The 26,398-nt window shown below is 37.4% G+C and overlaps 1 protein-coding gene across 20 annotated transcripts in view; it reads left to right on the forward strand.

Moving 5' to 3' along the window:
* Positions 1 to 24,573, forward strand: part of ZNF215 (zinc finger protein 215) — a 219,763-nt gene extending 195,190 nt beyond the window's left edge. For 11 of the 20 annotated variants that reach the window (XM_049098676.1, XM_049098678.1, XM_049098674.1 and 8 more), the window contains 5 exons: positions 4,577 to 5,150; positions 10,458 to 10,543; positions 12,148 to 12,280; positions 12,602 to 12,697; positions 22,980 to 24,573. In XM_049098676.1, the coding sequence (XP_048954633.1) occupies positions 4,751 to 5,150; positions 10,458 to 10,543; positions 12,148 to 12,280; positions 12,602 to 12,697; positions 22,980 to 23,896 (1,632 nt within the window). In that variant the 5' untranslated portion in view covers positions 4,577 to 4,750 and the 3' untranslated portion in view covers positions 23,897 to 24,573. Of the gene's footprint in view, positions 1 to 4,576; positions 5,151 to 10,457; positions 10,544 to 12,147; positions 12,281 to 12,601; positions 12,698 to 22,979 lie in introns of those variants that run through there. The other 9 variants (XM_049098684.1, XM_049098683.1, XM_049098681.1 and 6 more) reach the window with 4 other exon arrangements.
* Positions 24,574 to 26,398: the final 1,825 nt, after the last annotated feature.

Consider the following 26,398-nt stretch of genomic DNA (forward strand, 5'->3'; position numbering starts at 1 on the left):
GGCGCAGCGGTTTGGCACCTGCCTTTGGCCCAGAGCGCGATCCTAGAGACACGGGATCGAATCCCATGTCGGGCTCCCGGTGCATGGAGCCTGCTTCTCCCTCTACCTATGTCTCTGCCCCCCCCCCCCCCTCTCTCTCTCTCTCTCTCTGTGTGTGACTATCATAAATAAATAAAAAATAAAATAAATATATAAAAATAAAATAAAATGTTTTTTTCCTTTGACTTTTTTGAGCATTGTGCATTTTTCCTTCTATACTGTCTTTTCATAGGTCTCCATATATTGTTCTCTCCCTCTGTCTACTAATCCATATTTGAATGTTGAGTGGTCTTTTAAGTAGACATTGCCAACAGATGAGGTCAGGAAATACTTTTGTGAACAAACTTTTGGCCAATCTGTAAGATCTGCTAATAAGCAGACCTATACATGTATAGATAATAGTCTATTGAGTGCTGTGTCTGGGTTTTTAATGGTTGTTATATGATTCCAATAAAACACAATGGAAAGTATTGAAAATTGATACTTTGCCCATTGCTTCAGGCTTTTTTTTTTCCTAAACCTTTGACGCCTTTACCCATTTCTCCACCTGCCACCCTTCTCCAGCAAGCACCAATTTGTTTTTTGAGCTTGTCTTTTTGTTTGTTTTGTAAGATTACACATATAGGAGAGATCATACAGTATTTTTTTTCTCTGACTTTAGTTCACTTATCATAATGACCTCAAAGTTCATCCATGTTGTTGCCAGTGGTAGGATTTTATTCTTTTTATGGCTGAATAATATTTCTGTGAGTGTGTGTGTGTGTGTGTGTGTGTGTAGATAAACATCTTTATCCATTCATCTCTTGATGGACACTTAGGTTGTTTTTATATCTTGGCTATTATAAATGTGCAATGAACATGAGGGTGCATATATCTTTCCCCATTAGTGTTTCCATTTTCTTTGGATAGATGCCTAGAAGTGGAGTTGCTGGATCATAGGGTAGTTCTATTTTAATTTTTTAAGGATCCTCCATTCTGTTTTCCACAGTGATTGCACCAAGTGACACCACCATCAACAGAGCACAAGGGTTCTCTTTTCTCCACACCCTCAGCAACACTTGTTATGTCTTGTCTTTTTCATAATAATCATTCTAACAGTTATGGGGTGATACCTTATTGTGGTTTGATTTGCATATGCTTGATGATTATTGATGTTGAACATCTTTTTATATATCTGTTGGCCATCTGCATATCTTCTTTGGAAAAACATTCAAATCTCTTCTCTGGAAAAATAGTCAAATCTTATGTCTTTAAAACATTGTTTTTTGTTATTGTGTGAGTTCTTTATATATTTTGGGTATTAATCTCTTATCAGATATATGATTTGCAAATATATCTGCAAATCAATCATGTGATATACCACATTAAGAAAATGAAAAAAATCCTGTCATTTCAATAGATGCAGAAAAAGCACTTGACAAAATTCAACATCCACTTATAATGATAAACTCTCAACAAAATGGATATTGAGTGCTTATTATCTGCCAAGAAGTGAATGGGTGTTCTTTTAATCCCTATAATTCAGTCAGATGGGTATTGTTATATCCACGTTACGGTTGAGAAAACTCAAGGTTTGGTAAAATAATTTGTTTAAGTTTATACATGTAGTAACTAGTACAGCTGGGATTTAACCTCAGGTCAGTAGGACTCTAAAGTATGTACTCTTAGTCACTGTATATTCTCTATAGCAGGGTTTCTTTCTTTGGAATTACTGACACTTTGGACTGGATAAGTCTATGTTTAGAGCATTGTCTTGTGTATTTTAGGATGTTTAGCAGGATTCCTGGGCTTCTCTCACTAGATGCATGTAATAGCCCCCCAGCCGTGACAGCCAAAACTGTCTCCAGACATTGTCAGATTTCCCCTGGTACCAAATGTCCCCGGAAAACCACTGGCTTAGAGATGGGTAATAAAAGTGAACCCTGAAAGTTGAATTACATCCAGACTGGGAGAATTGTAAATTGGATAGAAAGCTGTATCTGAACTTCTCTGAATGTAATGACTCTCATAATTGGGCAAGCTTTTGGGGGAATGCTGAGTACTCTGCTCTTAAAGTTTTTAAAAGATACTGGCTCTTATGGGAAGGCTTTTCAGTCAGTATGCTTTCTGCACAAGATGTGGATCTCTTCATTTGGCTATACTCTATGAGGACTCCCACAGAAGAACAGTGCTAGTTACTCTGCTAGTAAGCTGTGTTTTCTGTCCAGTGGCCTTCTGAACAAACTAGTGCCAAATACAGCCCATGTAGTCTTGTGTGTCTACATGTTTAGTTGAGCCTATAACCTCCCTGGTGGACATTGCAGATTGGCCCATAGTGAGTCCTAACAAATGAAAACTCCTAATCATTATAGTCTGGGAATGCACTTTTTTTTTAATTGAGGTAAAATTAATATACAGTATTAGTTTTAGTATTCAACATATTGATTCTACAGTTCTATACAGTACTTAAAATGACCACCATGATAAGTGTAGTCGATTGTACATATATTGTACACAAGTGACAATAACATCTGTCACCATGTGTTATTATGATATTATTACCTATATTCCCTATGCTGTACTTTTCATCTCTGTGACTTATTTTATAACTGAAGTTTTTTCACATCCCCCCACCCACCTGTACTCTGGCAGTACCAATTCTCTATAGTTGAGTCTATTTGGTTTGTTTGTTTGCTCATTTATTTTAGTTTTTAGATACCACATGTAAATGAAATTTTGTTTTTTTTTCTGTCTTATTTTCACTTAGCATAATACCCTCCAGATCCATCCATGTTGTTGCAAATACAAGATCTCATTGTTTTTTATGACTAATATTCAATTGTACATGTATACTACCTCTCCTTTATACATTCATCTTGTGTTATTTCCGTATCTTAGCTATTGTGAATAATTCAATAAACATAGGGGTACATATATCTTTTCAAATTAGTGTCTTCATTTTCTTTGGCTAAATACCCAATGGTGAAATTACTGGGTCATATGGTATTTCTATTTTTAATTTTTTGACAGACCTCCATACTGTTTTCCATAGTGGTTGCACCAGCTGACATTCCCACCAATAGTACACAAGATTCCCTTTTCTCTACATTCTTAACAACACTTGTTATTTCTTGCCTTTTTTATACTAACCATTTTCTGACAGGTATGAAATGATAGCTCATTGTGGTTTTATTTTGCATTTCCTGACGATTAGTGATGTTGAGCATCTTTTCATGTACCTGTTTGCCATCTGTATATATTTGGGAAAATGTCTATTCAGTTCCTTTTCCCATTTTTTAAAAATATTCTGTTTATTTATTCATGAAAGACACAGAGATAGAGGCAGAGACACAGGCAGAGGGAGAAACAGGCTCCATGCAGGGAGCCCAATGTGGGACTCAATCCTTGCACTCCAGGATCATGCCCTGAGCTGAAGGCAGACAGACGCTCAACCACTGAGCCACCTAGGCGTCCCTCTTCTTCCCATTTTTTAATTGAAGTGTGATGTGATATGCGTGTGTGTGTGTGTGTTGAGTTGTATAAGTTCCTTATATATTTTGGATATTAAATACTTATCAGATACGTCATTTTCAAAAATATTCTCCCATTCAGTAGGTTGCCTTTTTGTTTTGTTGATGCTTTCCTTCACTGTGCAAAAGGTCTTTATTTTGATGTAGTCCCAGTAGTTTATTTTTGCTTTTGTTTCTCTTGTCTGAGAAGATATATCCATAAATATGTTGCTAAGGTTGATGTCGAGGGATTACTGCCTATATTTCTTTTAGGAGTTTTATGGCTTCAGGTCTCATATTTAGATCTTTAAATCCATTTTGAGTTTATTTTTGTATATGGTATAAGAAAGTGGCCCATTTGCATTATTTTGCATGTAGCTGTCCAATTTTCCAGCACCATTTATTGAAAAGACTGTCCTTTCTTCATTGTGTATTCTTACCTCCTTTGTCATAGATTAATTGATCATATAGATATGGGTTTCTTCCTGGCCTATCTATCTATGTATCTATTTTTGTGTCATTGGAATATATTTTTTATTTATCCCTGACAATGAAATGATTCATATTTATTCTCTTATTTTTTAAACAATTGTTTCTTAATTTCTAGGAGTGTTTGCAATTATACTCATTTTATATAACCTTATTGATATTTTAGTGAGAATTTAGAAAGATATTTTTAGGCATCACTAGTGTAAAGCCTTAATAACTTGAGTATCTTTCTGAAGATGTATTTTGCTTAGTTTTAATGCAAAAATGTATTGTCGCCTGATGCAGGAGAAATCTAATTGTAATTATGAGGTTTGTTTTAAAAGGATTGTCACTTTTTGTGTGTTGTCTGTGTTTTCTGTCTTTTTGGTGGGTGATTAAGGGGAAGAGACAGCATATTTTCTTGTTATAAAAAAAGAAACAAGAATGGAAGGATAATCCATAATATTTATCTTATTAGACAATTTTAAGAATATTATTTGTATTATTTTATCTTTTAACACTGCTAAAACATGTTCATTATATATAGGTCATATTGGTGTCTTTTTTTTTCATTGTCTCAGGTACCTGACTGTTGACTTTGTGTCTGAAGCTCCTGGAAGTTTTCTCTTTTTGAGGTAGAACTTGGCTGAAATCACACTGCACACATATTGTATACAAGTGCTTAGCCCATGCCCAAGAATTACTATCCTCTAGTAAGACAAATTTGAACTACAGTGGGAGTTCTGTATAGGAAGATGCAGCCTCTGATCAAGTTGATGGCTATCTCAAAACCTCAAAACCTGATTCTAAATGAACAAAGTGAGGCCCTGAGATCAGATGTATCTTGGCAACAGGAATCCATCCCAGTCGTGGAAACATATGACTCTGAGGCCTCTCGTCAAAAGTTCAGACATTTCCAGTATTTGGAAGTGTCTGGGCCTCATGAAGCCCTGTGCCAACTCTGGGAGCTCTGTCTTCAGTGGCTGAGACCAGAGGTTCATACAAAGCAGCAGATTCTAGAGCTGTTAGTGCTAGAGCAATTTCTGACAATTCTCCCTGAAGACATCAGGACTTGGGTGAATTTACAACATCCAAAGAACAGCAAAGAAGTGGTGACCCTCATAGAGGATGTGATTGAAATGCTTAACGATAAAGGTGAGAATGTAGAACATTGTCAATAGAATTGTTGACCTTTATGTGGAATCTTGAAAAAAAAAGAAAAATGAGCTCATAGGTACAGAGAACAGATTGGTAGTTGCCAGAGGTGGGGATGGAGGGTGGGCAAAATGAGTGGAGGGTCACAAGGTATAGAAACTTCCAGGTATAAAGTAAATAAGTCGTGGGGATGTAATGTATAGGGTAGTGACAGTTGATAATACTGTATTTCATATTTGAAAGTAGTTAATACATTAAATCATAAGAGCTCTCATTACAAGAAAAAAAGTTTTGTAGCTATATATGGTGACAGATGTTAACTAGACTTATTGTGATGATCATTTTGCATTGTACATAAATGTTGAAGCATTACATTGTACACCTGAAGCTAATACAGTTGACCCCTGAACAACATGGGTTTGAACTGTGTATCCAATTATACGTGGGGTTTTTTTTCCCAATAAATACAGCACCGCACTGTAAGTGTATTTTCTCTTATGATTATCTTAACATTTTCTTTTCTCTAGCTCACTTTATTGTAAGAATATAATATGTAATACATTTATAAAATGTGCATTAGACTGCTTATGTTATTGGTATGGCTTCTAGGCAGTGGTAGACTATGAGTAGTTAAGTTTTTGGAGAGTCAAAAGTTATATGCAGATTTCCAACTGCTCAGGAGGTTAGTGCCTCTGACACCCGTGTTGTTCAAGGGTCAGCTGTATGATATTATGTGTGAATTATACCTCATGTAAAAAGGCAAAAAGAGCATTAAAAAAAAGTCATTGACTCTTCCCATATGAAAATAAATTATCTCTTTCTGAAGCTAGAAGATGTCAAGTCCAGATCCTGAAGGACTTTCCTATATCAGGAAGCATGGATTTTATTCTGTAGGAAATAGAAATAGAGAATGAGATCTCACAGAATGGGTAGGGGAGTAAAATTATATGATTTGCCTTTTAAAATGTCATTTTGATAACATTAGAGAGTAGTGGTTGGCAAACTATGGCCCAAAGGCCAAATATTTTTGGAAATAGTGTTTTTGGAACACAGCACATCCACTGATTTACATTTAGTCTACAGTTACTTTCATGCTATGACTGGAGTCGATTAGTTATAGCAGAGACTGTATTGCCTGCAAAACCCAAAATATTTACTATCTGAATCTTTGCAGAAGAAGTTTATCAACATCTTGTTTAAAAGATAGACCTGAGGGCTCTGAAAACAGGAAAAACAGTTAAGATAGATGAGGTGTTAAAGAATGAGGGAGTAGGGATGCCTGGGTGGCTCAGTGGTTGAGTGTCTGCCTTTGACTCAGGGCATGATCCTGTAGTTCAAGGATTGAATCCTACAGTGGGGTTCCTGCGTGGACCCTGCTTCTCCCTCTGCCTATGTCTCTGCTACTCTCTCTGTGTCTCTCATGAATAAATAAATAAATAATTTTTAAAAAGGATGAGGGAGTATTGGGAAAACAGAGGAGTTTGAGCCTGAAGGAATTATGGGCTGCATATAAGGTGTGAGTGGGATAAGATTGATGCAAATGTGCATGTTCTTGCTTTATAAGAATGGGGCATAAGTAGCAGATTTTATGGGAAGGGATTTATACAGTAATTATGTGGCTTGTTTAATTTGAGGTCTCTGTGGGTTTGGAAACTTATAGGTACGAACAGAAGTAGGAAAAAAATATATCCTCAGGGAGCATCAATATTTAAGGGCAATTGCAGATATAACTACTCATTACAGGAAATACAGAAGATGGGGGAACATGTTAAATTATACCAAGGGAATGCCATTAGTAAAATTTAAACTCTGAGAAACTACAGGACAGTCTAGTTTCTAAGACAAAATAATTTTGTTTCTGTTTTTTTTTTTTTTTTTTTAAAGATTTTACTTACTTAGAGCAAGCACATGTGCACAAGCAGGGAGGGAGGGAGAGATGGGGAGAGAGAACCTCCAGTACTCTGCACTGAGTGTGGAGCCCAGCATACAGCTTCATCCCATGACCCTATAATCTATGAGCTGAGCCAAAATCAAGAGTTGGACATTTAACCGACTGAGCCACCTAGGCACCTCTCTGAAACAAAATAATTTTAAAGGAGAAGTAGGGGTATGGAAGAGGGATTTAGAAATTAATGTAAAAGATGTATGATCAATCACATAAATGTGTGAACCTTATAAGTCATGAGGCAATTAATTGGATATTTGACAAGGAATTATTGACTGGGAACAGTGATATTGTTATTGTTCCTATGTTTAGTCCTTATTTGAAAAAGAAATAAAGGACTAAACAGAAGAAGAGAAGCTAGTTAAGCAGGCTAGAAAACTGTGACCTAGGACATCAGAGAACCAAGAAGCGTTAGTATCTTGAGCTAAGAAAGAAATCTTCAAGAAGGGAGTGTTCAAAAATGGTGTGACAAAAAGGTTTTCCTCTTAAGTATTGAAAGTAATTTCCTGAAATTGTTGATTATGAAGTAATTGTTAAACTCTGGAAAAGTTTCAGAGATTGAGTTGAAGTGGTGCTTATTTGTAGTTATATTTAGTTTTCTGTTACTGTTATAACAAATGACCACAAAGTTAGTGGCTGAAAAGAATGTGAATGTATTTTACTACACATTTGTAGATCAGTAGTCCAACATGGGTCTCCCTGGACAAAAATCAAGGCCTCGGTAGGACTGCATTCCTTTCTGAGCCTCATGATTCCCTTCGCCCATCTTCAAAGCTGGCAATGACGAGCCATGTCTTTTCCACGCTGCTTTCTCTTCTGCTCCATTCTTTGGTCACAGTACATGTACTTGCTCAGTTGAGCATGTTTGCTCTCTCTGTGTCTCTCTCTCTCCCTCTCACTATCTCTCACTGTCTCTCACTTTCACTGACCACAGCTAGGAAACTTCAGTTATTTAGAATTCATGTGATTAGATTGTGACCACCCAAATAATCCAGGGTAATTCCTCATTTCAAGGTCCTTAACTTTAATCGTTCCTGCTGAGTCCCTTTTGCCAGTATATCCAAGGATTAAGGGTGTTGGTATCTCTGGGGTCTATTATTCTCCCTATCACATTCCCCCGCCCCCCCCCCAAAAAAAAAAAAAACAGATGGATGAGGTATGAATGTGATAATGATTATAGACTATTGAAGTTCGGTTTAGGAGGAAAGGAGAGGTTGCTAGGTAATAGAGGAGGAGAAAGGTTTTTAGTTTCTTTTAATCTGTCTTGGCTCTCTGAAGAACCCACCCCAAGGACTTGCTCTTATTTTATCTGACTCAGAACTCTCCCAGGACAGAGGTAAGCCACCTACAGGGCAGGGCATTTGTCAAAGCATTTAATGGGAAATGTGTTAGCCTCTGCCACCTAAGACAGTGAATAACTGTTGAGGCAAACACAAAAAGATTGGGAGGAAAGGTTGGGGTATGAGATGCTTTGGGAATAAGGGATTTGAAAAGTTCATATGTATTCCTAGAGATCTAGAAGGCTGGGCACATGTTCAGAAAGATGTGATAAGGCCTTAACTGTCACTTTTGGCTGACCTTCAGACTTTTCATAAACAGGAACTAAAGATTAAGGTAAAATTGAAAAATTATCTAGCTAAGTGTTGAAGGCCAGCTTCAACACACACAGCCCATCTGCAGATTAGGAAATGGGTGTGTGTGTGTGTGTGTGTGTGTGTGTGTGTGTGTGGTTTTTTGGTTTCAGGTATCTAAGGAAATCTCTGTGGAATCATGAGCTGACCACTAAGCTAAGGGAACAGACTTAAGTGGACACATACAACAAAGAATATAGACTTTGCAAATCAGTTCAGAAAAGTAATTGAGCAAGAATTGGAACAATCAGGCCCCCAAAAATATGAAGCAGAAAACTGACAGAAATGAAGGGAGAAAGAGGTCAAGTTTAATAGTTGGAGACTTCACTTTAGAGGATTATACACCATGATCAAAAGGGATTTATCCCAGGAATACAGGATGGTTCAACATATGAAAGTCAACATTATATACCATACTAATATAATTAAGGGGAAAATCTCAAGGACCTCGATGCAGAAAAGCATTTGGCAAAATCCAATGCCCTTTCATGATAAAAGCACTCAACATGCTAGGGATAGAAGGGAATTTCTTCTTTCTGATAAAGGGCATCTGTGAAAAACTTACAGCAAACAACATACTTAATGGTTAAAGACTGAAAGCTTTGCCCTTAGGCTAAGGAACAAGATAAGGATGCCTACTCTCACCACTTCTGTTCAACATTATACTGCAGGTACTAGCCAGTGCAACTAAACAAGAAAAAGAAGTAAAAGGCATCCTAATTGGAAAGGAAGCAGTAAAGCTGTCTTTACTGTCATTTGATTTGTTGTTATGCAGCTCACCCTTAAACAACATGGGTTTGAACTGCGTAGGTCCATCTTTATGTGACTTTTTGTTGTTGTTTTTTAAGATTTGATGGCAAAAGCCACAGGCATTTATTTACAACTGCCCACTCATCTCCACAAGTCAAATGGAAGACAACTGGTTTAAAGGTCATAGCTACTGCCCCTGAGTACCCAGAGAGGCCTGCAGAGCCTGTCAGCAGCCCTTGGGATCCCTGAGACTGGATTACCTATCAATTTTTTTCATCAAAAAATGATTTTAGGGTGGCCCCAGTGGCTTAGCGGTTTAGCGCCGTCTTCAGCCCTGGGTGTAGTCCTGGAGACCCGGGATCCAGTCCCATGTCGAGTCCCACGTCCCACGTCGAGTCCCTGCATGGAGCCTGCTTCTCCCTCTGCCTCTCTCTCTGTGTCTCTCATGAATAAATAAATAAAATCTTTAAAAATAATAATTTTAAAAAGACAGCCTGTATTCATGTATTGGATGACTTAATATTGAGGTGATAATGCTCTCTAAAGCATCTGCAGTTGAATGAAATTTGTATCAAAATTCAGCTACCTTTTTTTGCAGAAATAGACAAGCTACTCCTAAAATTCATATGGAATTACAAAGGACTCCAAATGCTCAAAACAGCCTTGATGAAGTACAAACTTTGAGAATGCATATTTTCAATTTCAAAATTTACCTCAAAGCAATGACTTTAGTTAGGACATAATTCTAATTATCCCTAATCCCTAATCCCTCTTCTCCCTAATCAGAATCACTATTAGAGCTTTTAAAGACTATAGCGTTTGAGCTCTCAACCTTTGGAGATTCTGTTTGCTGGTAGGGGCTGACATGGCTTTTTTTCCAAAATTCTAAAGATGATTCCTATGTGCTTAAACTACTATAATCATTAAATGTTTCTCCAGGGTAAACCTTATCTCCCTAATGTTTTCCTTCATCTTCCTCAGAGATACCCTGCAAGGATTCTGTCCTGCTCCAGAAGGAGAGCATTAAGGAGAAAATGGATGCTGACTCACTAAACGTCAATTCCCAGGTGAATTAGGATCTTTACTGGAATGACCTTTTTCTTTTTGGCTTTTGAACTTTTTCTAAACATAGGTCCATCTAAGGACATAAGACTGTTACTTCTCCCATAAGACATTGGATCCATTTTGTTTTAGTTGGTGATGAACTCTCTGGAAAATATTTAATCTTTCTATTTTTCTGTGCATCTTTTCCCTCAGGTTTATAGATGATAAAGCTATAGAAATAGAGCCCACCAGAGAATGTTTAGAAGTAAAAGTGAAAGGGGATACCTGGGTGGCTCAGCGGTTGAGCATTTGCCTTTGACCCAAGGCATGATCCTGGATTCCCTGGATAGAGTCCCATGTCAGGCTTCTTGCATGGAGCCTGCTTCTCCCTCTGTCTGTGTCTCTGCCTCTCTCTTTCTCTCTGTGTCTCTCATGAATAAATAGATAAAATCTTAAAAAAAAAAATTAAAAGTGAAGGGAGCCAAGGACAGTATCCTGAGTAAGGTCATTGATTAGGCAGGAGCAGAGGAAACCTCAAATACTGAAATGAAAGCATCAAAGTGGTAGAGAAAAACCAAGAAGATAGGATGTCACCAAAAGCCAAAGATGAGAAGATTTCAAGGATAAATCCTTTAAAAATTCAGGAAAATTTAGCCTGAAGAGTACCTATTTCCTAAGCATTGTGGAGATACTGTCATACATGGGAATAAAAGCCAGGTTGCAGAGGACTGAGGAAGACAGTGAGGAGGAAGTAGGCAAAACTAATGTAGATGATTTACTCATAAAGTCATGTGATGTCTTAGAGTCATCTGGCTCTGAGGTAGAGTGAGGAAAGAGATTCGTGTATTTCATTGTGATCGAAGGTGCCCATTATGACAAGGTTGAGAATCCTGGGGAGAGAAGTGCAACAATTGCTGGTGTGAAGGCCTTCATAAGAAATATTTGTGTAGTTCCCAATATGCCACTTGTCTAAGGACTGGGAATATGATGATAAACAAAAGGAAACCCCCTGCCTTTGTGGAAATGTCAGTAGAAGTAGATAGGTGCACACATGCAAATAAGATAATTGCAGATAGTAATAATTATTACAAAGAAAAGAAATAAACATAATACAGTAGAGACCAATGAGGAGGGTGGCTACTTGGTTTGGGTAATCAGGAAAGGACTGCATGATGAGATGTCCCTGGGCCGGAAGCCCTGAATAGGAAGGAGTTAGCAGACTGCATTTCTCAATTAGAGAAAATACCCTACCTCTTCTGCTAGCAGAAGCTCCATCTTCATTACAAAGTCCCATCAAATCTACCTGAAACTCCTTCTGTTCTGAATTCCTTTTATGTCAAGTATTTTTACTCTATAGTAATGTTTTATTCCACAATTATTCCAACTGTATTTTTCTCAACCAAAATGAAAATTTGGGATTAGGACTACACTTGATTTTCCTTTTGCAGCCCTCACAAGAGTACCAGGTTGATAGACCTCTAATATAACTTCGATTTTCATCACTTAGAACCCCAAATGTTTGTCTGTTTCTTACATATTCTGGGCAGCCTATCCTTTCCAAATTCATTTCTCCTCTATTAATATTTTCGGGAGTTCCCTTTGATTAAAAAGGAATTTAATGTTTTAGGAACCAGTAACATTCAAAGATGTGATTGTGGAATTCAGCGAGGAAGAGTGGGGACAACTGGACCCTGCTGTAAAGAACCTGTACAGGGATGTGATGCTGGAGAACTATAAGAACCTGAATTCATTGCATCAAGGTGGCTTCTGTGTATTTCCCCCATCTGCCCATCAGTAGTCTCTTCATCTGCTGCTAAAAACTATAGGACTACTATGGTGGTTAAGGGCACTTGGGTTTGGGTTCAGGTTTCTTAATATCCTTTGGGCACAATAGCAGATTTTCCTGCTGTATCTGAGGGGAAGTCCTTTCTGTGGAAGAGCTAGAAATACCCAGGTCTGTGGTGACCCCTGGCCTTATATTTCAGCAGCTCTTTGACTACTACATAAGGATGCAATCTTTTCCCTGTAAAAATATCTGAAGTGTCTGCCTGTTGTTGTTTTTTCATTTTCCCCATGAATAGAACCTCTGCTTTCCAAACCAGCTGAGATTTCCAATTTGGAGAGTAAGGAAAGAAGATGGATAATGGAGCAAGAAATCCCAAGCACATCTGTTTTTGGTAAGAACCAGGCAGATACGAGGCATTTGTAAGAAGCTTCTCTTTGTTAAACACACTGTGTACTGTTAACAGCTTTTAAGAGTTGAGGAAGTAACAGCAAGACTGCTGAAGCTTTGAAGGAAAAAAAGTCATCATTCCTTCTCGTTCACAGATTCTTTTTCTTAAGTAGGGAGGCAAAAGAATGTTGAGGATCATAGAAACTAAACTTAAAGCTGTGTGCCCTGGAGCAACTTATCTGCCAGTTTCCTCATCTATAGCATTGAATTAGTAACAGTATTTTCTTCCACATTCCTGTGAAAATTAAGTGAGTTTACATGGGTAGCACACTTAGAACAGTGCCTAGCACATAGTAAGCACTATGTCAACAAACTAGCCAACGTAATATTAAATCATATTCTTTTAAAGAAAATGAAAAGCTCTGCTTTATACTAGAGTGACTTTAGTAATTTTCCATTTTTCCTTTGTTTACCATAGAACTTCTTGTGCCCTCTCTTTCTACCTTCATTGTAATCTCTTTCTTTTTTTTTTCTAAGATTTTATTTATTTGACAGAGGGATAGATAGAGCCTGAGAGCACAAGCGGGGGTGGGGAGGTAGGAGGGAGAATGGCAGGAGACGTCTCCCCACCAAGCAGGGAGCTCGATCCTAGAACCCTGAGATCATGACCTGAGCTGAAGGCAGACACTTAACCAACATAGCCACCCAGACACCCCATAATCTCTTTATTCTTATTAACATTTTGTTTGTGGGAGATTATCTATTATTGTGTGCTTAATATAAATTTTAATACATATAGAAAAATATGAAGAGGAATAGAACTCACCACATAATCTCACTACCCAGAGCTATGCAGTACTAACATTTTTTTTTTATTATTTCAGTACTAACATTTTGATATATTTTCTTTTTCTTTTTTATTTTTCTCCCACTCTTTCTTTTTTTTTTTTTATTTATGATAGTCATACAGAGAGAGAGAGGCAGAGACATAGGCAGAGTGAGAAGCAGGCTCCATGCACTGGGAGCCCGATGTGGGATTCGATCCCGGGTCTCCAGGATCGCGCCCTGGGCCAAAGGCAGGCGCCAAACCGCTGCGCCACCCAGGGATCCCATTTTGATATATTTTCTTAGGCTTTTTGTGTGTGTGTGTGATGATGTATCTTTGTGGCTTGTGAAAATTTGTTATTTTTCCAAAATTGAGTTTGTCAAGGATATGTCATTTTATATATGTCAGTCTTCTCACCTTATATAATACCATGGGCAATTACCTGGGTCACTTTAGTCTATGGAAATGTGGTTTCTAATTCACATGTAATGTTCCATCATATACATGTATCATAATATATTTGACCATTCCCCACCCCCAGCTGTTGGACATTCAGGTTTTTTTCTTTTAAGATTTTATTTATTAAAAAAAATATATTTTTTATTTATTTATTCATGAGAGAGACAGAGAGAGTGAGAGGCGGAGACATAGGCAGAGGGAGAAGCAGGCTCCATGCAGGGAGCCCAATGTGGGATTCGATCCCGAGACTCCAGGATCACACCCTGAACCAAAGGCAGACACTCAACCGCTGAGCCACCCAGGCGTCCCAAGGACATTCAGGTTGTTGCCAAGTTTTCAGGCATATCTGGCAATAGGATATACCTTATTAGAAGAGAAACTTCAGCATCAAAGGGCATGAATATATTTAACAGTCTTGTTACTTTGTGCTGTATTGTCTACAGAAAGGTTATACCAGTTTATAGGTCACTGATAATGTATTATCTATTTATTATTATCACCCTAGAACCATATTGTTTACCTGAAATCTTTGATTTGATAGGCAAATTATTTAATTTCTTCCTTTCTAAGGTAAATTCCCACCCTCTTCCAGTGGACCCCATGCCTTTTTTCCCCCTGCCTTTTTTCACTTAAGATTTTACCATTTCTGCCTCATCCTCCCATTAGCTTTTTAACATTTTCAGGTCATTAAGGATTTAAATTTTTTTTCTCTCAACCTATTACTCTCTCTTCCACCTCTTTATTGCCAAACTTCTCAAAATATATTATACTTGTCTCATTTCCTCAGCATTTATCCCTCACCCCATTCCAGTTTAACTTATTCCAGATCTCCATCTGAAACAATCCTTACTAAGATCATAGATGACTTTCTTGTAGCTAACTCCAGTGGATATTTTTTCATTCCTTGTCCCACTGACTTCTCCACAGCAAGTGCCTCTATTACCTGCTCCTCACTTTTAAAACACTTGTAGGTTCCTGTAAAACTTCCAATTTTCCTCCTCTCTTTCTGACCCTTCTCTCTGTCTGTTGGAGACTTGCTCTCTCTAGCTCTAATTTCAGAGTTTCTTATCATTTGGTCTCATTTTGTCTTCTTTTATTACTCTGTATTTTCTTCTCTAAGTTATCATATCCACAACTGCAACTTCATTTACTACACACAAGTGTAGGTGAGTTTACAAGTTTGTGTCCCCAGTCTAGGCTTCTTCTCAGAATTGAAAAATTTAGAGATATGTGACATTTCTCTTGGATGTCTGAAAGATGACCAGTTCTATAAAACCAAAGTTATAACTTTTTCCTTTTCAGTCCTCCTTCATTGTTCCCTGAGTGAATGGCACTGCTGTCCATCCAGTTACAGAGTGTAGTGTATTATCCTTGACACTTCTTCATCTCTCTAATACTTGGTATTATTTTATCTTTCTCAATATCCCCTGAATGTCTGCACTTCTCTCTGTAGTCCATGTACCGTCATCATCTCTCCTCTACACTATCCCCACAATCTTTTAATTCATCATACTGCATGATCTTGCCATGTCTCTTGGCTTTTTCCCCAGCTCCAGTGTTTGACCCACATTGCAATCAAAGAGATTGAATTCTGTCCTGTACTTGCTTAAATCATTATGTAGACTGCAGTTTTGCTTTTCCCTACCTAGTCCCTACCTACTTCTCCAACCTTGCCTTACACTGCATCCTCCCCTCACTCTTTACACCCAAACCACACTGCTCTTGTAGTCAGCACCATATAAATATTAGCATCTGTTGTGTCCTAAGCACTCTGATAGGTGAAGAAAGACTGCAGAGAAAAGAGTTCCATAGGATACACATTCCAGATGACCCTTGAGTGCGGCTGGCCCTCCAACTCAGGGCCTCTGTACATGCGGCTTCCTTACATAAAGTGCTCGTTCTCATTCTTTGCCTAGTTGACTCTTCATCTTCCTTCAGATCTCAGTTTAACATTTCCTCAGGAAAACCTGTCTTGAATAGTTTCTTCTGTTACATACTTCCATAGGATCATAATTTTCTTTTTAGCACGTATCACAGTTATATTTTACTCGTATCTGTATAGGTCTTTGTCTTCCACATTAGGCTTTATGTTCCTTGAAGGTAAGGACCATGTGTCTTTTTGCCCTACCTTTATTTCTCAAGTTTTTGCACATTTATAGGAACCAAGGAAAAAAATGGTTAGATAAATATTGGATTATGAGAAAGGTAAAAATTATTTGTTTTGGTCATTTGTCATTAGTAAATGATTTTAGGTCCTTTATCTATTAAGACCTTAGAAATTTTTAAGTAAGATCTTATGTAAATTCCCACTATTGATCACAGTTATGGCAAATGAAATATCACTGAAGTTTATTTTATTTATGGTGTCTGCTGTACATATTTTTTAAATTTATGTTATCATTATGTCTATCTTATACCCAGTGCTTTATATCTGTTATTTTTAGGCATAAGAATTTTTCCATCCCCAAACTAGAAACCTATTTCCTAATTTCTTTCTGATTCCATCTATTTCATCATTTAAATATACTTGTCAGTCAATCCAGAATTTACCTTGGTAAATGTAATTTATTTTCTGAAAGGGTTAATGGATTACAGTGGATTAAAGGTGGCTACAGAATCTTTATCTCTCTCTCCATCAAGATGTAGACTTGGTACATCTGAAACTAATGTAACATTGTGTGTTAACTATACTTCAGTTAGAAAAAAAAAAAAAAACATGCAGACTATGTTTCCCCTCCCTTTGAATCTCAGCTAGCACTAGACTGTGTTTAATCAATAAAATGCGGCAGAAGTGACACTGCCATTTCCAGGTCTAGCATGTAGACTTGAACCTGCCACTTCTTTGTCTTAGAAGTTAGTAGCCACTACTTCAACTAGCTTGACATCACTCTGTTTGTGAGAAGCCCAGTGTAGCTACATGGAATGTACATGCATATACACACATGTGCACATATATATACTTTCAAGGCTCGTCAGATGATCAGAGGCAAATCTAGATTTAAGTGCTAATGATCCAAGTTTATTATAAACAGTTTAAGGTAAATTTGGACAGAAATATAAAGTCAAATTTTGGACAGCTTAATTAGTCAAAACCTGTGAAAAAGAATCCTGTGGATTTTAATCTACTAAACACAGATAAGCCACTGGAATGATTTGAAAACTTAGGGGAGGGCAGCCCAGGTGGCTCAGTGGTTTAGTGCCGCCTTTGGCCTAGGGTGTGGTCCTGGAGACCCGGGATCGAGTCCCACGTCAGGCTGCCAGCATGAAGCCTGCTTCTCTCTCTGCCTGTGTCTCTGTCTCTCTCTCTCTGTGTCTCTCATGAATAAATAAATAAAATCTTAAAAAAAAAAAAAAAAAAAAAAAACTTAGGGGAAACTTTCAGATAGGCCAAAGAAAGGCAGAGATGGTTTGGCCTAGCGTAGGCTAGTCTCCAGGGGAGTTATGAGCAGACACCCAAGATTGGGATGATAGCTAAGGTTTAAAGTGTTCATTTTTGTTTCAAATTAGAGTTAGGGACGAAGTCTTGTAGATAAAGCATAGTTTATCAGTTTGGGATTGGTAGGAATAAGACAATGATTCAGAATCTGTTTAGGGCAAAAGGGGAACAAATCATGGGTGTAAAGATAAACTGTGGTGTTTCCACTAAAATCAATAGAAAAGAGTGTTTGTTGCTATAATTGTTTAATGTTGACCTGAAAGACATAAATGAAAAAATGAGAAAGTTAGTAGAAAAAAGGAAAAAAGGCTATTATTTGTAAATGATAGCTTTTCTACTTAGAAAATTCAAGAAACTTGTTGTCAAAACTGTTAAGAGCTTTGTTAAGATGGCCAGATATAAAATAAAAATATTGGTAGCTTTCCTATATGTTAGTACTGATTTGAAAATAACAAAATAATATGAAAGTGATTTTAAAAGGACTAAAGGAGTTATATGAAAAATGAGTTGTAGAAATATGAGAATATCAGAGATTTACTTAGAGAACACATTTAGGTATTTTCCAATCAGTAAATACTGCTGGAACAGTGTCAGTTTCAGTTACCGATTATTTCTAACAAATTGCCTCAAAACTTACTGACTTTAAACAGCCACCATTTTATTAACTATCACAATTTTGTGAATTGACTTAGGAGTTCTCAGGATTCATATGATGTGGCTGAGAATACAGTGTTCTGCTGGGATGGAATGGTCAAGATGACTTATCACATGGCTAGCAGTTGACATTGATGTTAGTGGGAACTTTTGCCCTGTGGACCATGGCACTTCCATGTGGTCTTTTCTTGAGGCACGGGTTTCTCATAGCATGTCAACAGGTTCTGGGAATATCCTGGGAATTGGAAATCGTTAGTCTCCTAAAGGCCAGGCCTGGAAGTGACATGGTATCACTTCTACATTCTTTGGCTAAGCAGTTACAGGAGTAGCCCATTTTCAAGAGAAAGAAAAATAAATTCCACTTCTCTATGAGAGAGTGTATCTATTTCTTTTTATTACTCTAGTATAATTAATATGTGGTGTTATATTAGTTTCAGGTGTACAATATGATAATTCAACAATTCTATACATTATTCAGTGTTCATCATCCTAAGTGTACTGTTAAGCCTCTTCACCCATTTCACCCAATGCCCTCACCTCCCCTCTGACAAGTGCCAGTTTGTTCATTGTATTTAAGACTCTGGTTTTTTGTTTGTCTTTTTTCCTTTGTTTTTGTTTTTTTTTTTCTTAAATTCCTCTTACGAGTGAAATCTTAAGGTATTTGTCTTTGGCTTATTTTACTTACCATGATCCCCTTTAGATCCATTCATGTTGTTGCAAATGGTGAGATTTCATTATTTTTTATGACTTAGTAAGTAGTGTATTCCATCATATGTGTATGTATGGGTGTATATATATGTATACATCTGTGTATATATAGACATATGTATACACGTGTGTGGGTATATGTATGCATATATACGTGTGTGTATATGTGTGTATACACACACACACACACACACCACATTGTCTTTATTCAGTCCTCTATAGATAAACATTTTGGTTGCCTCTATATTTTGGCTATTATAAATAATTCTGCATAAGCATAAGGGTATATATATTTTTTTGAATTAGTGTCTTCCTTTTCTTTGGCTAAATATCCAGTAGAGGAATTACTAGATCATATAGGATTTCTATTTTTAATTTTTTGAGGAAACCCCATGCTGTTTTCTATAGTGGCTATACCAGCTGGCATTCCTGTAACAGTGCACAAGGGTTCCTTTTTCTCCACATCCTTGCCAACACTTATTTTTTGTGTTTCTGATTTTAGCCATTCTGACCAGTGTGAGGTGATATCTCATTGTGGTTTTGATTTACATTTCTCTGATGTTGTGTGATGCTGAACATCTTTTCATGTGTCTGTTAGCCATCTAATGTCTGCTTTGGAAAAATATTCAGGTCCCCTGTGCATTTTAGAATTGGATTGTTGTTGGGTTTTTTTTCATGTTGAGTTGTATAAGTTCTTTATATACTTTGGATTCTAACCCTTTATTGGATTTGTGATTTGAAAATACCTTCTCAGGGCATCTGGCTAGCTCAGTTGGTTAAGTGTCTGCCTTCAGCTCAGGTCATGATCCTGGGATCAACTCCCATCTTGGGCTTCCCTGCTCACTGCATAGTCAACTTCTCCCTCTACCCTTCACCTTTGCTCATGCTCTCACTCTCTCTCTCAAATAGATAAAATCTTTAAAAAATTTTTAAAAATCAAAAATCAAAATATCTTCTCCCATCAGTCCTTAATTTTGTTGATAGTTTCCTTCACTGTACAAAATATTTTTTACTTTGGTGTAGTCTCAATAGTTTATTTTTGCTTTTGTTTTCCTTGGCAAAGGACACATATCTGGAAAAATGGTGCTATGACCAATGACAGAGAAACTACTGCCTATGTTTTCTTTTAGGAATTCTTTGGTTTCAGGTCTCACATTTTTGTCTTTAATTCATTTTTAGTTAAATTTTGTATATAGTGAGAAAGGGGTCCAGTTTAATTCTTTTTCATGTAGCTGTCCAGTTTTCCCATCACCATTTGTTGAAGAGACCATCTTTTTCCCATTGTGTATTCTTGCCTCCTTTGTCTTAGATCAATTATCATAAAGCTGTGGGTTTATTTCTGGCTCTGTATTTTGTTCTGTTAGTCTATATGTCTATTTTTTTATGCCAGTACCATTGTTTTAATTACTACAGTTTTGCTTAGTATGTCTTGATACCTTCAGGTTTGTTCTTCTTTTTCAAGATTCGTTGGCTATTTGGGGTTTTTTGTGGTTCTGTACAAATTTTACTATTCTTTGCTCTAGTTCTGTGAAAATTGCTGTTGGTATTTTTATAGGGGTTGCATTAAATCTGTAAATTGCTTTGGGTAGTATGGACATTTTAACATACTGGCTCTCCCAATCCATGAACATGGGATATCCTTCCATTTCTTAGTGTTATTATCTTCAAGTCATTTTTCAGTATCGTTTTATGCTTTCAGAGTATAGGTGTTTGACTCTTGATTAAATTTATTCCTGTATTTTTTATTCTTTTCTATTTTTATTTAAATTCAGTTTAATTAACATATACTGTATTATTAGTTTCAGCAGAAGAATTTAGTGATTCATCAGTTGCATACTTCAAGTGCCCTTCTTAATGCCCATCACCCAGTTACTCCATCCCTCCACTCACTTCCCCTATATATTTAGTTTTTTGGTGCAATTGTAAACAGGACTGTTTGCTTCCTTCCTCCATTCCTTTCCCTCTCCTCCCTTCCCCACTCCTCCCATTTGGTTTATTTTCTTAATTTCTCTTTCTGCTACTTCATTTTAAGGTATAGAAATGTAACAGATTTCTGTAATAATAATTTTGTATCCTGCAGCTGTACTAAATTATTAGTTCTGGTAGTTTTTTGTTTGAGTCTTTTATGGTTTTTTATATATAGCATCATGTCATCTGCAAATAGAGTTTTACTTCATATTTACCAATATGAATGCCTCTAATTTCTTATTCTTCTCTGATTGCTGTGGCTAGGACTTTCAGTACTATGTTGAATGAAAGTGGTGAGAGTGGACATCCTTGTCTTGATCTTAGAGGAAGAGCTCTGTTTTTCCCCCTTAGAGTGCAATGTTAACTGTGGGTTTTTATGAATGTGCAACTATTTTGATCTACTTGGTCTGTTTCTGGCCACAAATAATTTTTTTCCTCTCCCTTGTTAAATACACTTACTCTCTCCTAAGAGACCTCATCACATTATGGATCAAGCTTGAAGTCCAGGATCTCACCACCTGAATTAGGTACAGGTTTAGAAGAGGTTTCTCTCTCACTGAAGATCTATGAATTAAAATATAGATTATCTGCCCACATACCCAGTATACACTTAAGAGGCAGAAACAGGGCAGCCCTGGTGGCACAGCGGTTTGGCGCGGCTTGCAGCCTGGGGTGTGATCCTGGAGACCCGGGATCAGGTCCCGCATTGGGCTCCCTGCAGGGAGCCTGCTTCTCCCTCTGTCTGTGTCTCTGCCTCTCTCTCTGTGTCTATGAATAAGTAAATAAAATCTTTAAAAAAAAAAAAAAGAGGCAGAAACAGGGAAACTATAGTCCGTACTCTCATTATATTCCTAGACTCTGCCCTAGGAGATTGTTTTAATCCTCCAGTTTCTGGTGTATTATACAGACAATTTCTGCTAGAAATTAGGCTAAATCAGGGTGAATTAATAGGTATTCGACAAAATTGGATGTATCAGTGGGCTGCTTGAGGTAAAAGTCATTTCATAAAATAATAGTACCTCAGGGCAGATTAGATACAAGAAATAAAGAGCAATGAGTATGCAAGAAATCTTTGCAGACTCTAGTATAAATATTAGAAGAACAATGACTCACCAAACAAGTAAGGACATTGAGGGAGGTTCTTTCCACATGAAAGATGAAATTCTCAGGCTCGTTTATTGAGTTGGAAGACAGTAGTAGGATAGCCAAGTGGCATTGTCTTGGAGACAGATTTTAAAAAAAAGTGGATAATATAAGTGAGACTAGAAAGCTGAAGATGTGTTTTGGCTAGCAATAAAATGTGGAAGTAAAAGCATTAGATAAAGCTGAAGTTATATGCAGAAGGATAAAGGGAAGTCAGTGAAATTTAATTATTAAAAAATTGCTAAAAAATACAGTATATTGGACATATTTATACAGAAGCTAAATGAGAAAGGGATTTTGATGGGAAGCCGAGGTGGCTCAGTGGTTGAGCATCTGGCTTTGGCTCAGGGTGTGATCCCAGGATCCAGGAGCGAGTCCCATATCATGCTTCTTGTAGGAAGCCTGCTTCTCCCTCTGCCTGTGTCTCTGCCTCTCTCTCTCTCTGTGTCTCTCATGAATAAATAAATTAAATAAATTTTTTAAAAAAGTAAAAAATAAAGTTAGGTAGGTATAGCCCACACAGACTATTTATGAACCAGTAATAATTTGAACTGTAATAGGTGACCCCATCCCAGTTCATATGCTGGTATTTTACCAAGCCCTATGTATTCTCTCTAATATTCCTAAATAGCTGTCCTCATATTTTATGATCTCCTGACCTCCTTTTTTAAAAATATTTTTATATTTAAATATTTAATATTTAAATATTTAATATTTTTTTATTTATTTATGATAGTCACAGAGAGAGAGAGAGAGAGACAGAGACAGAGACAGAGACATAGGCAGAGGGAGAAGCAGGCTCCATGCACCGGGAGCCCAATGTGGGATTCGATCCTGGGTGTCCAGGATCACGCCCTGGGCCAAAGGCAGGCGCCAAACCGCTGCGCCACCCAGGGATCCCTCCTGACCTCCTTTTTAATACTGTTTCCCTTTTATTTTTTCTATAATTCCCCTTTTCTAATTTCACCTCACATTTCCATTCTGTATTTAAGACCTATAAAATATGCATATTCCCTTGTGTGGTTTAGCATTCCTTTCCTAATTAAACACTTGCCTTTCTTCTATTTCATGGAATTTTTAATTTCTTTTTAGACAGAGGGGTAATTTCAGAAAACCAAGATTCAGTTCCAATGCAGAAAATTTCTGGAAAAGTTTCATCTCCTGGCGTGATTATGACAAGACTGACCAAAAGTGGATCCCCTTCTTTAGATGCTTGGGTGAGCGATGATTGGCTATATAGGAAACAAGAACACTGGGACATAAATTTGTCAGAAGCTTTTGTTCATAAGACAGTCTGCTCTGAGGTGGGAAACTTTGAAAGTAGAGAGAATAAGAAAAGCTTAGATGTTAAGTCAGTTAATTCAATTTTGGGTATACAACAAGGAATTCCTATAAGAAAGGGGTCCTCAAAATGTGATAAGTTTAAAACTAACTTCAAGTTTAATATAGACTCAGGTAAGCAATATTCAAAATATGATGAATGTGGGAATGCCTTGAGCCTGGGTATAGGTGTTCAGTACCCAGAAGGTCATACCTTAGTGCATTCCTATGAATGCTATCAATGTGGAAGAGCCTTCAGCCGGAGTTCATCTCTCATTCGACATCAGATCATTCACACAGGAGAGAAACCTTATAAATGCAGTGAATGTGGGAGATTGTTCAACAGACGTACAAACCTTACTAAGCATCAAAAAATTCATACTGAAGCAAAGGTCTGTGAAGGCAATACCTGTAGAAAAGCTGTCAGTGAGAGTGAAGACAGTAATAAAAATTCAAGACTTCAGTCTGGAGATAATCCCTATGAATGTATTAGCTGTGGAAAATCCTTCAGCCGAAGCTCATCCCTTATTCGACATCAAATGATTCATACAGGAGAGAAACCATTCAAATGTCAGGAATGTGAGAAAACCTTCAACAGGAATTCAAACCTTAAAAAACACCAAAAAATTCATACTCAAGAGAAGTCCTCTAACAGGAAGCAACAAAGGATTACTTACTTACATCAATGAATTTAACTGGAAGGAATCTAGTGAATAGAGTAAATGCAAGAAAACATTTGTCAGGGATTATTCTTTAATTGATATGACGGAATTAATATTGGAGAGAAATCTGTTATTGGATAGGAATCTGAGGTGGTTTCCAGGCTCTCAAATGAAGCCAGAAGGGTTTGGAGTTAAATGTATCACCATACAAGTCTGCCTATCATTATTCTGTTATCTGTTGCCATCATTCCTGGTTCATAAATGGGAGCTATGGCATCCTATATTCACATGATTTATTGAAGTAGGTATTAGTGAGGAGCCAAGCAAAACCCTTGGAGTTGGATATTTTAATAAAACTCAAACTTTCAGTCCTTATAAGAAGGTCATAAGAAACCAGGAGCCCAGAAGAATACAGAAAGACTATACTTCTAAGGACTGAACTCTCTGAATTAATAGAGATGACAGCCATGGCAAATTACTCCATCCCTGATAGTATCCTTCACTGTCCTGGTGCTGAGTGGGGACTAGAATTGGAGGAGCGTTATCAACTGCAGTGGGAGGTGGGTTAACAAATCTATAGGTAGTCTTCATATCTGCATTTTTAAAAGTACTCTTTGGGATCTAGGCTGGAGAGAGAGCCATAGCTTCAAGGTTTATCATTTATACCAAATATTAAGAGGTCAATAAAATGTCTTAATACTCGATGCTCTAGAACTTCCTTTTCCTTCTGTAAGTTACTTCAGGATCCCTTTGGGATCCTGAGACAAAGGGATCCTGAGACAAGCTTATCTTTAATCTGCCCCAAAATACTTCTATAGGAGACATTTCCAATGAATGATGATTGGGGCTTTTTGTTAAAGCTCATATCTTATTCAAAAACCAAAAAGGTATACTGGAGTGTGAACACTTATGAGTTAATGTAGAAAATTATTCTGTATTCATTTGTTTTATGGTTTCAGGTCTTTAATCCATTTTTTATTTAATTTTTAAAAAAGATTTTATTTATTCATGAGAGACACAGAGAGAGGCAGAGACACAGGCAGAGGGAGAAGCAGGCTCCATGCAGGGAGCCCGATGTGGGACTCGATCCCAGAACCCCGGGACCACAGCCTGAGCCGAAGGCAGATGCTCAGCTGCTGAGCCACCCAGGCGTCCCTTTATTTAATTTTTGTATATGGTATAAGAGTCATCTACTTTTGTCTTTTTTTTTTTTTTTTTTTTTGTCATGTGGCTGTCCAGTTCCCCTCTACCCCGAGAGCCTACAGAAGACAAATATAGGACTCTTCTTTCAGCTTTTACAGTGAACATGTTTCTGGCATCATGTACCTGCTGTATGATCTGAGCTAGTCATCCAGCTCTTTACTGGGCATTGATGCTTACCAGAAATCCTTCTCCTTCCCCAGACAGCAGTCTTCTCTATTTCCCAAACACTATTTAGACACAATTTTTAAATGAATTATGCAGAATTATGACTTCTTACTCTCCTCACCTTCATAAATCACCACACCCATCCCTCAGAAGATCAGCTTGTTTCCATCAGAGAAGTTGTATACTGCCAGACCAAAACTATCTCCACATCCTGCCATCAAATCTTCAGAGTGCATTTCTCCTCTGTAACAATGGAAGAACTATCCTTTCATACCATGGTGCTCTGAATCTTTCCCTTTTCACTTTCTTAGAGAAATCACTCCCTTATACTATATGTTGGCAAATTGAATTTAAATTAAAAGGAAAAAAAGGAATAAATTATTTTTAATATGCAAAAAAATCCCCACTCCCATCAATCACCTCTCCTTTTATATCTTTATTTTTTAAGATTTATTTATTCATTCATTCATTCATTCATTCATTCATTCACGATAGACCTAAAGAGAGAGAGAGGCAGAGACACAGGCCAAGGGAGAAGCAGGCTCCATGCCAGGAGCCTGACGCGGGACTCGATCCTGAGACTCCAGGATCGCGCCCTGGGCCAAAGGCAGACGCCAAACCACTGAGCCACCCAGGGATCTTACCCCCCTTTTATATCTTTAAATTCACCTTCTATACTTGGCATCTTCTCATCAGCATTTAAAAGGTCACATCTACCTTGAAAAACTAGGAAAGGAACAAAGGCAAAACAAAAACCTCTCTGCTCCACTACCCATAGTAATTATACTTCTCTTTCATCTCCATGCCAGCCACACTTCCAGAAAGTGTTGTCCATACTGGCTCACTGCCCACTCCTCAACAACCTGCAATCTGGTCATAATCCTCATCACTCTAATGAAAGAGTGCTCGACAAAGTAACCAACTGCTTCTTTTTTGGAACCTAACATACTTTTTAGCCTTTATCTTCCTTCACCTTTATCTCCCTGTGGTGTTTGACTCTATCAGTGGCTCCCTTTTTCTTGAGGTATCTTTTTCCCTTGCTTTTTATATACTACACTACAGTATACTGTATTGTATACAGGATAGTACAGTATCCTGATTTTCCTCTTAAATCTTTGACAGCAGTTCCTCCTGAGTCAGAGATCTATCTCTCCATGTGAT

Source organism: Canis lupus, chromosome 21, assembly GCF_003254725.2.
Source record: "Canis lupus dingo isolate Sandy chromosome 21, ASM325472v2, whole genome shotgun sequence".
Lineage (NCBI taxonomy): Eukaryota > Metazoa > Chordata > Mammalia > Carnivora > Canidae > Canis > Canis lupus.